Source organism: Cavia porcellus, unplaced genomic scaffold (assembly GCF_034190915.1).
Source record: "Cavia porcellus strain 051 isolate PalLab524CR breed Dunkin Hartley unplaced genomic scaffold, mCavPor4.1 scaffold_17, whole genome shotgun sequence".
NCBI lineage: Eukaryota > Metazoa > Chordata > Mammalia > Rodentia > Caviidae > Cavia > Cavia porcellus.
The window spans coordinates 22110028-22122563 of NW_026947500.1; the positions used below are offsets into that span (position 1 = coordinate 22110028).

Sequence of the window (12536 nt, forward strand, 5' to 3'; positions counted from 1 at the left end):
GGTGACAGAGGGGAAATAGCCAGGGGCTGAGTCATGTTCACGGTGCGCACCCGGGTGCGGTGCGATAGAAACGACACTTTATCATTGCGGCCATTTCTCAAAATCTTATAGCCCAGGTCTCAGGAAAAACAGCAGACCAACTCCAGTTGAAAGACAATCAGCAAAAGTCCTGCCAGTGCACCTCAAACCATTGGTCAAGGTCATCAAAACAAGGAAAGGCTGAGAAACTGTCACAGCCATCGGCAGCTGGAGGAGGCCAGTTGTCACTTACGGCACAAGGGCTGTGGCTGGAACTTCAACCCTGTTGCTGGATGACACTCCCATCCTATGTCCTGTCACCTGTGAGGAGCTGCAGCCCTGTCCAGGGTGAGAGCAGGCCCCTCTGCGTGTCTTGCCTGCTGGGAGCCAGTGCAGCCAGTGCAGCACAGACACACCGGTGTCTGAGATACTGGTGCCCTCCTTCAGTCCAGCCAGTTTCAACTAGTTGGGGAACAGTGGCAACCACACAGCCGAATTCAGTCCACTTCCCCACCACACAGCAGTGCTGCTTACCTGAACGTGGGCTTGGGAGTGCAGGTCCCCTGAAGCCTCTGCGTCTCTGTGGATCTTGCAAGGCAGTTCAGAGCACAGTGGAGACCTCACCAAGGGAAGTACCCCTCTCTCCATAGCAGCAGGAGCCCTGTGTGGGCCACTGCAGCCAGGCACCTCAGGTCGCATCTGTGCAGAAATCTGGGATGCCTTTACTTGCACACAAGCCCTCCTAGCAAGGAGACCTGGGCAAGTGGCTCCTCCATCCCCGGGATTCTCTCTGATGAGCCCTGGTCTGGCCACCCAGCCTTTCTCCAGCAGCAGGTGTCACAGCTCAGGGCCACAACGCAACCTTCTGTGTGCTCAGACGGCCCAGAGTCACCTCTGAGCCTGGGCCCGGCATCTGCCCTGAGCTGTGCTGCACTGGCTCCCAGCAGGCAGGACACGCCATGGCAGGCAGAGTCACTGTCCCTTCAGAGCCCTTGGGCCTCCTGCCCTGTCTTAGTGTCCGCTAAAGTGGTGGTCACCCTAGCAGAAGCACAGAACAAAAGGAAGCCAGCCTGACCTGCTCTGGCTGAGCTTTTGTGGCTCACACAAGTCAGACATGTAGGTTCCTCTTGCAGGAACCTGGGGCATGGAACCCCAAAGACCCAGTAAATTCCACGCAGAGCTAACTTGGGAGATTCTCTCCCCTTCCTTTTTTCTCAACTGAAGTTTTTAGGAAAATATGGGCACCAGCAAGGAAGAAACCCTTGTGGCCATACTTAACACCCTGCAAGAACCAAGTTTCAAATCTTAGTTGTCTTCTGAAAAGTAAGTGAGCTGGCTTGCTGCCCGGCAGTGCCACCTGTCAGGCTGTATGTGTGCAAACAGGTGGCACTTTCCAGTCCTCATGGCAGTGTAGCCTTGTGCAGAAAGTCAGGCCACAATACACTTTCTGCTTGGCCCCCTGAAGCCCCAGATTTGTGACTGATGTTTCAGAGATGCTGCTGTCTCTGCAGCACCAGTGTGACCCTGTAAGCCCGGGGTCTGGCTGCAGAGCTTGGGCTTGTGGTACAGTCGGCCTCTAACAGACTAGACACCTCCCAAGCAGGACACTGGCCCTGGGAGCTCCCCTCTGCAGCCACTATGCTCCAGCCTTCTTGGACAGGACCATTATAGTGTTCACTGGACAGAGAGAACCTGCCGGAAAGTGTTTTAATTTTTCTTTCCTCTCACTGCAGATGGCCTGCACTGATGAGATATCTCATGAGATCACTGGCTTTCTGGACCAGACACTATACAGATGGGATCATCTTTGCACTGAAGCCCCTAGGCCAGCAAAACTGGCCAGAGAGCTCCTTCAGGAGCTTCGAGCTCGGGTCTAGCAAGGAATGTGGACCAAACGGATGCTTGGGGGATGCAGAGTGTCAGCCTTGCCAGTTCCACAGAGGATGGGGGGGGACCCCTCCTGCCTGTGGACACCGGTTTGAGGACCAAGTCCTTTGAGCTGGGAAGTGAGCTATGCACATCTTCTTTTTCTCTTTTTGTGGTTCTGGGGATCCAACTCATAGCCTTGCATTTGCCAGGCAGGCGCTTACACCACTGAGGTAAATCTCCAGCCCAAACTGTACACATCTTAAACTTGGGCAGGATACAGGGTTGGGATGATCTGGCAGTGCCAAAGCCCAAGCACGAGGGATTGCTGGACCTTGGGTGGTCTCTCTACCCGCTCTACCTAGGATGCTGTTGTTTACTTAAGCAGGAGGGCAGACTCTGTTTCCTTTTTGACAGACCAAGCCAGAATGGATAACTACCTCTTGACAGTGGACCAGGGTCTTGAACCCCTGGTCAATTTAGCCCTTTTCCATAAATTACTCTCTAGGAATCAGGTGGTCGTGACTGATGTTTTATTCTTTGAGATCTAAGACAAAGACACTGCCTCACTTCCTTAAGAAACTCTTTATCCAGGAGTCAGGATCCCTCAGGTTCCCTTTTACCCCTAACCTGTCCAGCCAGACAGCAGAGGAGGCAGAAAGTGGGACTGATGTGCCATTGGGTTGCTGCACAGGGCAGCCCTGCGGAGGACGGCACACACTGTGAAAGCAAGCCAGTCCTGGCTGTGGTCGCTGACAAGATCACTGACGAGGAGCTCGTGGTACAGCACAGACTGCTGCCAGGCGACATACATGACCAGCCCAGCACGTGTCAGACCCAGCAGGGAGGGCTGATGTATCGGCTGTGTGTGTCACTGAATGGTAAGGGGAACTGGAAATTCTTAAGAAAGAACTGGAAAACTCAGGGTTAATGTGCGTTCACATCAGCAGAAGCTCTCAGTCTTCCAGATGCACCCTTACTTGGTATTGGCCATACACTGTGTCCTGGGTTTGTGACACAAGTTGAAACCTTCCATGTCCTGGGTTTCTCTATTAAGTCTCTGAATCTTGGTTCCTCTTTCAGTAATAAGTAGCATCTTGTGGGCCCAAAGTCAGCCTTTGGCGAGTCAGCCTTTTAACTCGTGTTGGTTATAGCAGTGTTCACAGCACCCCAGACAGCCGGAGAAGGCCAGGAACTGCTGCCCTGAGCCTCCACCCCACACCTGCCCAAGGCGCCCCTCTCCTAGGCCGTGTGACGTGGCTGCTGCTGCCACAGAAACTGAAGGAGGTCTGGACAGGCCAGAGGCTTCACAGTGGTGGTCACAAGGAACCTCTAAAAAGCAGAGCCACCAGGAGCAAGCCCTCCTTGTGGGCATGGGACCCACGGGAAAGACTGAGCACTGACCCCCTTATTTGGTCAGGCCACACAGTCTCCCCACGTCACTGACTAGCCCCGTCTTCCCAGTGATGCAGGCCAAACTGTTCAGCCATGGATTCCCCTCACTGCCACCCAGCCCACTAGGAACTCTCCCCCAGGCTGACCCTGTCTCACTCCCACTACTTAGCATCATCTCCTGCCCAGTGAATTCTGTTGAGGGAATATACCCAGATAGGAGCTCAGGACATGATGAATGCATTTCAGTCAGCTAGGGAAAGGTTGTGGGAAACAAAAACCAAAATAAACACTGCAGAATAAAGTGCCTGGGCCTCTTTTTTTGCCCAAGGTCAGTGTCACAGGACTGCTTGGGAAGAACAGGAGGGCTAGGAGGGGCTGCTACTCTCTGGAAAGGTACAACACCAAGACTGGAGATGCTTGCAGTCAGAGCTTCCCCGCTATTTCATCTGCAAACAGGTTCGCATGAACTCTCTGGCCCCACTCCCTGCACACCCACATTCGGCCTGCAACCGCTCCACGTGGTGCAGAATCTTGGCCACATCCCTAGTGGGCCCCACACGGCCCCAGTGCATTTCCCTCTGCTCTGGACCCAGAGGCTGAAGAAGCCCTTTCTATACACAGTGCAGAGCCAGAAACCCCAGAACTGATGAAACTAGCACCCAGAAACAAACCATAAATGCATCTGGCGAACTGGGAAAAACTTACAAAACAGGAGAAAGAGCTAATTCTCTAGCTTCTAAGCTGCATCTACAAATCAGTTCAGAAAAAGGCCACCACCATGAGGTTTATGGGCAAGGGACCCAAATCCTGCATCTGAGTCACAGGAGAAATACAGCTTTCAAAAGACTTAAATGAGGGGGCTGGAGATTTAGCTCAGCGGCATAAACACCTGCCTTGCAAGCGGTCGTGAGTTCGATCCCCAGTACCAGTAAAAAAAAGACTTAAATGAGGGGCTGGGGATTTAGGTTAGTGGCATAAGTGCCTGCCTTGCAAGTGTGTGGTCGTGAGTTCGATCCCTGGTACCGATAAAAAAGACTTAAATGACATTTAAGGCATACACATATTACTCCAGCACTTGGAAGGCTGAGGCAGGAGGACCACAAGTTTGACTCGCACCTGGCAATTTAAGAGACTGTGCCTTGAAATAAAAGAGGTTTTTATATCATGCTAGAATAGCTGAAAGCCTGGCACTGCCATGCTGCTGGAGAAGTGCTAAAAAGGGAAGGGCGGGGGCACTGCTGCCCTTTTGGAGGGCAAGCTGACAGATCCCACAGTTTTAAATGTAAGCAGTCTGGTAACAGATTGTAAGACCCAACAGCTCCACTCAGAGATTCAGACCTGAAAGTGGGAGCTATGTGGACATCCAGTCATGGCAGTATTATGCAGCTAAAAGGTACAGACGTATGGGTAAGTGACACAGCCATACATACAGGGTACCATTCAGTCTTGAGCAGGAGGACATAGTGACATGTGGCCCAACACATATGATTGCTGAGCCAGCCAGGACAAACAGCAGGACATGTATTACATGGTTCCGGCCCACAAGTGCCTCCCACAGGCACACTCGACTCAGACAGGAAGAAGAATGCTGTGCCAGGACCTGGGGGAGACGGTGGGGAGTCACTACCTAACACAGTTTCATTCGGGAAGCTGAATGTGATCTGCTGACAGAGGTGATGCTGGATATGCAAGAAGGTCACTGGATCTAATGCTGCTGACATACACTGGAAGTGATTTGTTTTATTACATAGTATAATAAAACTGAATAAAGTTTCTAAAACTTATATTATCTTTTCATGCTCTTAAAAAACCTCCATGTTTCTGACCCCATTCCATTTCAGATTGATGGGTCCCATTGTAATGAGCAAATCTTGGCATTTTCCTCACGTATTTGCACACAGAACACCCAGGATTATTTATGGGGTTTCAGTGACCAACTGGAAATGATACTGAGCTTCACAGATAGAGACTGGTTAAATGTGTAAATAAGAGATGGAGAGGAAATACATACTGGCATGCTCCAGACCAGGCCCTGACAGAGACAAGAGGAGATAGGACAGAGATGAAAAAAGAATTCGTATGTACACATACCAGCTCCCAAAGGAATGTAAGCATTACGGACTGCAAACACGGATAAAAATAATGTTAAAAGGATCTCACACACTGACACGGTGGTGAGCCTTCTAGAGACGGGTGCCCAAACCAACTCAAACCCACTTATTTATCACAAAGAATCAACATTGCAGTTAAGCCTGAACACTGAAGTTTCAATTTAGAAAAAAAGACATTAACACTTTATGTCTAAAAAAAAACCATGCATGCCACACGTCCACTATCACTGCACTAACTTACTAATCCAGTTACAGTGTACACCAGAGACAGAGCCCAGAGGCTCAGGTGACCTGGCCAAGGTCTGAGAAAGGGCACCAGCGAGAAGTCATCACCCCTCAGGTTACCACACAGTCACACCATGCAGCCATCCATGAGGAGAAGCCAGGTTTAATGTGTTCATCTGTTGCCTGGGAAACTCAAAACTGTGAACCCGCATATACCCAATTGTCCCTGGGTACCCCCCAGCTCAACAGAAGGATTCGATCAACCACAGCTGGAAGCTATTTGGACAGAAGGTTGCATCTATCTGAACATGTGCTCTTTCTCTTGTCACTCTTCCCTGGATAGTGTTAACAACTGTTTCCACAGTATTTACACTGGAGGTATTCAGAGTAACCTAGAGATGGCTGATGGTTTCCAAGAGAGAGAGCATCCTTGGAACAGTGTCCGTGAGGTCCCAAAGTGACTTTCTTCGAAGACTGAGGAAGACTGTACTATGCTGCTTGAGTGTAGGATATGGGGAGGGGCTAGGTGATAGGGGGACAGGAAACTTACTTTTTGTTTACATATTGTTTCTATTTGCATAGTTAAGCAAAAAAAAAAAGTCATAATCATCCATACACAAAGGCAAGACTCTGTTCTTGAAGGGGGCTGCTGGTAAACAATGCTGAGCAGGATGGAGGTGCCATGTGCAGCATTGAAAGGAGATAGCTATTGGTGTCTGCATTTCTGCACTGCAGCAGACACGTGAGACTTATGTGGCTTTTTCCAGGACCTAGGAGCTAGCATCTGACATAGAATTTTCTAGAAAAAGATCACCTGCCCCTTATGGCTGGATCCATGTGCTGTGATGTGTATGCTGTGGACTTTGGCTTTTGGAGCACCTTCAGCTGGAGCAGTCCAAGGGGTCTGATCCTACTCGGGAAGACCATCTGTCCTCTTCCGGCTTCTGCACTGCCTAGGAAACATTTGCAAAGGTTGCGCCACCCTCTGTACCTACCTCTTCAGCAGATTTATTAAAACAGATATAATCATAAAAGCTACAAGTCCTTCCCTTACCGACTTTACATCTCAGTGTCAGGCACACATTTTCCATTTCACTGGCAAATAAAGCAGACTCTTCACCTCTTGACCACATTTCCACAGATAGCATGCACACACAGCCCACATCAGGCCACGGGTGTGCCATCCTCCCTGAGGGTGCTACTGACCCTGCCTTCTGAAGTCTGCTGAGGTCACCCTCAATGGGCACCTTGGCAGCAAGCAAGGCTGAAGGGTACAGAAGACCTCAGCCTCACCAGCGCCCTGGTGGGACACCTCAAGAACAGCTGTGGGGCAACAGCTCCATCCCTCAAGGCCTGGGAAGGGAAGCATAGGCACAGGAGCACACAGAGGGCTAAGAGGAAGCCATGGGCACACCCCATTGCCTATGTAGGCCATGGAGCAGCTGTCTGGGAAGGTGGCTACAAAGCTCTCTTGTGTTCCTGGCTGCCATCTCTCAGCCAGGCACCCTGCCAGTGAGGACATGGGCAGGACTGTCTCCTCAATTGAGCGTCCCCAGGCTGCCCCGGTCCCCACCCTACAATGCCTGCCACTGGTAGGTGACACAGCCAAGTGGCTAAGAGGCCCTGGTTGGGTGGCAGGAACGTCTTCTGAGCAGTTGCCCTAGCACCCAGCCCCTTTTAAGTCGTTGAGGCTTATTTTATCTCAGGTGACACTCCTGTGAATGCCTGGGGTGAGAGTTGACTCTGTGGGACCTTTATCTGCGTCTGTGTTCAGTGCTCCCCCTCCACACCGACCTGGAGGCAGGGTTCCTGACACCATGTCACCTCTACCCTCAGGAGCCCACCTAGGAATTTCCCTGGATCCAGCCTCTGCCAGAGGCCTGGCTGCCCACCGCAGTCCCAGCACGAAGCTCTGGGCAGCTGCTGCTCCTGGGAACATCTGTCGTTTTATGGTCGCCTCTTTCACCCCTCAAACTTTGCTCCCGGCCGCCTCCCTTTTTTTTTCACACTGTTGAGTCACTGGACTGGAACAGAAATGCCTTATTAGCTGTTTTGTCTCTCAGCACCAGAGGGTGGGAAAAAATCCATAAAACCTTGCCCTTGAATAGTCCTAATTGGCCTCTCCCAGCTCCACCTCGTAAACCCCACAGTCCAGCCAGGGAGGGCCGAGGTCACGGTACACGGTGGGGACAGTGGCCTGGAGATTGAGGGGTTCACCCTGCCCTCACTGAGCCAGCTTCTGGTAACTGCCCCAGGTGGTCCCATCTGATGCTCCTCAGACCCCTGGGGTGCAAGCCTGCCCCTCCGGGGGATGTGGCGGGGGGGGGGGGGGACACCAGCTGTGGAGTCCCTGGCAGGGCTGTGGCCTGCGGGGGTCTGAGATGGGGAGCAAAGGTTCCCAGGGAGTGAGGCAAGGTAACTCCCAAGTCACTCCTTGGGAACAGCCCTGCCACCGGGGAACCACGATAACCGTCTCTGGAGCTGCCCCCATGAGACAGACTACATTCCATCCCCACCTGGACTCTTGCCCACAGTCCAGTGGCCTGCCCCCACCCTGCCAGATGGCTCTGGCCTGGGGGCCCCACCTGCAGATGAGTGCACTGGCCTAGCACAAGCCACCCAAGGAACTGGCCCTCAACTACACTAGAGCTGATGGGGCCTTTGCATCCTGCAGGGCTGGGCCCTTGCCAGTGAAAGTTTTGCCTTCTGGGCAGAATTTCGCTCCTGCAGGTCTATAATACTCTGCTCAGGCAGGGGGCAGTCAGTATCTTCCCGTCTGCTCCATGGAGGCCCAGTGTGGCAGGGAGAGGCATCTGCTGGCCAGGTACACTGGACAGGGCAGATTGGTGAAGTGAGGCCAGAAGGGCACAGAAATGGTGCTGCTTAGAAGTGTGCCTTGGCCTGCAATGCCAGCTACTCAGGAGGCTGAGGCAGGAGCACTGCCAAGTTCAAATACAACCTGGCAGCTTGGCAAGACACTGTCTTACAAATAAGCTGGGGACGTCCTCAGGCAAGGCATTGGGCTCAGTCACCAGGACTATACCTGCATGCATGCACACATACCACATAGGCATACACGCGCACATGGAAGCGTGCCCAACTCCCAAGCAGACAGTTGACCCTTCAGTGGTGACACACCTAGTGACTCAGGTTCAGGGTTCCAAAGTGGGCCCTTCCCTCACCAATGCTTCTGTCCACTGGAACTGGACTGGAAGTGGAGCATACCCATGCAGGGTCCCCAAATGTCAGTGTTCACAGAAGTCCCAGACACTGAGGCCGCCCGTGTGCCTGCAAGGTGCCACAGTGCGGGGACCCTGACCACACAGACCCACATCCAAATCCCGCTATGACTTGGCAACAGGCCTGTCCAGGCCTGACTCACTTCTTTCTTTCACTAGGATAGCAGCCTCCACAGCACTTCCTGCCTGGACTCAGGCACCCCTGCAAAGATGTCACAATAACAAAGTGACCCACAGCACACTCACTAAAGCCCCACCGAATACCCTGGTGAAGCATGCCACACCACCAGATAAACTAGAGAGCTGGTCTTCCTTCCCTGCTCTTTTACACTTGAACACAGAGCCCAGGCCCAGCCACCTCCTCACACCCTTAAGGATGCTGGCAGCAAACACAGAGCCTGGCCTAGGGACCCAGCCACACTGCCTCCTGCCTTATCTCCAGGGACACTGGGCAGGTCCCAAGCCCCCACGTCTGGGGCAGACGGGCCAGCTCTACTCCCAAGTCCTCAGCCAAGGCTGTGGCTTTCGGTTCTGACTGATTACAGCCCTGACCCAGGTGGTCACAGCAAGGACCCCCCACCTGGGTGAGTCATAACAGCGGCAGTCTTTGCCAGACCCCACCGTTCAGCAACTCGGCTCTGGTTCAATGGATTCTAATGCAGACAAAGTGCTGCTTTCACTTGTTAGGAAAACAAGACCAAAAGCAAAGCCCCGGGCAGTTGGTCAGCCCCAGTTCAGGGAGAGGCCCGTCTAGGACAGCAGCCCCGCTACGCTTCAGAGAATGCTCAACACATTCAGGAGAACCAGGGAGTTAAAGGAATCATTTGTTAAGTCTTTACAGAAAGCAGTGCTTTTATACTGATTCAAAGCCATTGAGTTTTGATTCCACAAATATGGTCAACAAAGCAGATCCAATCACATACAAAGCACACAGAAAGGTGAAGAGCAAATTCCCAGGAATCTTATAAAGTGACAGTCACTGCTACAACCAAGTACAGCTCTGAGGAGCCAGGCCCCCAGCCAGGCCTCCCAATTCTGCTCACCGCACCCAGTACAGGCTGAGCACACACAGCCCACACAGCACAGGATGGGAAAGTCCTACCAGGGCTCACCTGAGTCGAGGGGCAGTGCCCAAGACCTGCTCAGGGCGTTAGAGGTAGCCTCCCCTGGGTGGCACCAGGAAGTTCAGTTCCCAGCTCTTTTGAAACTTCAAACCCTTGCAGGACAGTAAAGTGACACAGCCAGACCTCCATGCTGCCTAAAATGCCACGTTAGACGTGGGAAGGCAACACGTGGACTGATTCATTCCTTTCCCTTTTAGGTTTCTATGGTACCAAGGTTGCCTTGAGAAGGATCGGTGACCCTGTGGGAAGGAGACACTGAAATGGAGAGAACATCTCATGCATGTTATTTGTAAACAGTATCAAATTCAGAAATAAACAGGGACACAAAAGAAGTCCATTACATTTTATTTTACATTCTTATCCTGCATTTATTAAAAAAAAAAACATAAAAACTAGAAAACTCCAAGTACTGGATGTATTACTCAAAGCAGTTCTGTAGAAGCCTCAGGAATCCATCAGAGCAGCACGTCTGGCTGTGCTCTTGGCTAACACGCAGCAGCCGCCTTCAGAGCGGCCGGTTCGGGCTCCCACAGCTCCCAACCAGCGCAGGTGGCGTCAGCACCACATGGAGGCAGCCAATACCACACTGAACACTGGCTCAAGGGTGTATCCCCAAGGCAGGACACAGGCAGCCAGGTGGTGGCCATGCGGAGACAGTTTATGAGGCTCAGTCCTCCAATCAAGCCCAGCTGAGCCGACCTCTGGGAAGAGGAGCCCCAACAAATGACACTGCTGTCGCTGATGGCTTCTGCAGCCACACAATCCTTCCTCTGATGTCCAGGGTCAGTGTGATCCTGGGTGCCCAGGCCCAGGAGGAGACATAGGAAAGAACCTCACTGTGACCTCCCCTGCAAAGGAAACAGTGATAGCATTTACTGCCCAGCCACTGCGGAGGGTTCTGGTAAACCAGGGCCTCTGTGCTCCCACTCTGGGAGGGAGAGGACTTTCATCAGAGGACAAGGACGAGACCCAGGCCACACCTCAGAACCCCCAGAGGTCTGTAGTTCAACATAGCCCACAACCTGGGGACTGTGACAGAGGCCTCATTCAGGCCCGGCAGCCCCGCTGCCTGAGGAAGCGGAAACCGACTCAAGGCAGTCCTGCCTCGGCCACCAGGGAGAGGGAGTGTGCCCGCCCTGCTGCTGATTTTACACATCTACGGGTCCCCACATCGCAGGGGCACATACAGATGGGTGCCAGTGTGGGGTCTGCTGCGGGGCCCGCCACTTCCTCAGGATGGTCGCCTGCCACGGGCGCGGAGACGGGAGGCTTTGCTCAAGGGCTCGACTCCTGTTCCTGCTGAACTGAGCCAGTGTGTACAAGAGAACTGATATCAGCTCAGTAGGCACCGGAGGGCGGGTCCAACGACAGCCGGAGCAGCGGTGCCTCAGCTGGTCCCACCGGCGACTGCGGGGGACACCGAGACCTGGGCTGCAAATACAAGAGAGAGTTCACCGGGCCTAAGCAGCGACACAGAACCCGCCCCGCCCACATGCAACCGGTTGTCACATGGCTTCGCTCAGTTTCTCAGAGCGCTTGGCTTCAGTTTATGAAGAATAATTTTTGCAATTTCCAGTATATTCAACCTGCCAGACAGACATCTGGCTCATGGGCGTGTCCCACAGATGGGCTGTGTCCTGGGCCTGGGCGGCCGGGCTCCTCTGCCAGGACTGGGCCTCCCTCAGCTCCGCAGGGCCACCCGGTAGGAGGGGCCTCTGCCCAGCAGCTCCAACTTACATGTCCCCATCTCACCTTCTCCCCAGGTGCAGAACTTAGCCACTGTGAACAAAGCGGAAACCAATCACTGTTCACCAATCAGCTAAGCTCTGCACCTCGTTAGAGAGGTCATCGCGGGGCATAGGTTAAGGGTCGGCGAGCATCTTCCATGATCCTTGGCTTCTTTTGTTTCCAAAGAGCTATGCGATACATCTGTCCTCCAAACTGCAGAGAGAGAGGAACTGTGGTTTCGGTTTCAGAGGAGCAGCCAAGGTCGTGGTTGCGTGGTAATCCCTGGCAATGTGATTTTAATCTTAAGTCACAAATCAGCATGCCAGGAACCCAAGCAGCCAGAGCACTCAGGAGCAGAGCTGCGCCCTGCACACCCGCCACTGCCTCCGGGCTGGCCGCGCGGGCCCCACCGAGCTGGCGTCCCAGTATTTTCAGATCCAAAGCACTTGGTGATGAGCATAGGGCGCAACAGGACCTGGCAGGTGCCCAGATCAGTCACGTGACAGAACCAGCCAAGAGGGCCATCCTTGCTCCCAGGTCCCTGCCTTTGAACCCCTGGGGACACACCCTCCCCTCGCCACCTGGACTCTACACAGTCTGGGACACAGCTGGGGCCTGCTCAGCTGAGGAAGGCCTCCCTGCTGGAGGGGTGGCTCAGGGGCAGTCCCTGTCCCGGTCCCTTGGAGCAGGTGGGGGCCGCTGTGACCCTGCCTTCAGCTAAACGGCAGGGACAGGGAAGGGTAGGAAATGGCAGGCTCTCCTGAGATGACTGGGACGACCATTTTGTCTGCTCAGGGAACAAAGAGAAAAAGATTACAGAGTCACGCAAC

The 12536-nt window shown here is 53.3% G+C and overlaps 2 protein-coding genes across 18 annotated transcripts in view; one reads left to right on the forward strand and one right to left on the reverse strand.

Moving 5' to 3' along the window:
• Window positions 1-3580, forward strand: part of Fancc (FA complementation group C) — a 233484-nt gene extending 229904 nt beyond the window's left edge. For all 6 annotated transcript variants that reach the window (XM_063229056.1, XM_003468401.4, XM_063229055.1 and 3 more), the window contains one exon: window positions 1752-3580. In XM_063229056.1, coding sequence (XP_063085126.1) covers window positions 1752-1895 — 144 coding nt within the window. In that variant the 3' untranslated portion in view covers window positions 1896-3580. The remainder of the gene's footprint in view (window positions 1-1751) is intronic.
• Aopep (aminopeptidase O (putative)) overlaps window positions 1-12536 on the reverse strand; it is a 383307-nt gene that overhangs the window by 17468 nt on the left and 353303 nt on the right. For 6 of the 12 annotated variants that reach the window (XM_063229045.1, XM_063229039.1, XM_063229048.1 and 3 more), the window contains one exon: window positions 10307-10826. The exons of 3 other annotated variants lie outside the window; for them this stretch is intronic. The gene's annotated coding sequence lies outside the window, so the exon portion shown is untranslated. Of the gene's footprint in view, window positions 1-10306; window positions 10827-11165; window positions 11410-11547; window positions 11920-12536 lie in introns of those variants that run through there. 3 more of the 12 variants (XR_010040448.1, XR_010040447.1, XM_063229041.1) reach the window with 3 other exon arrangements.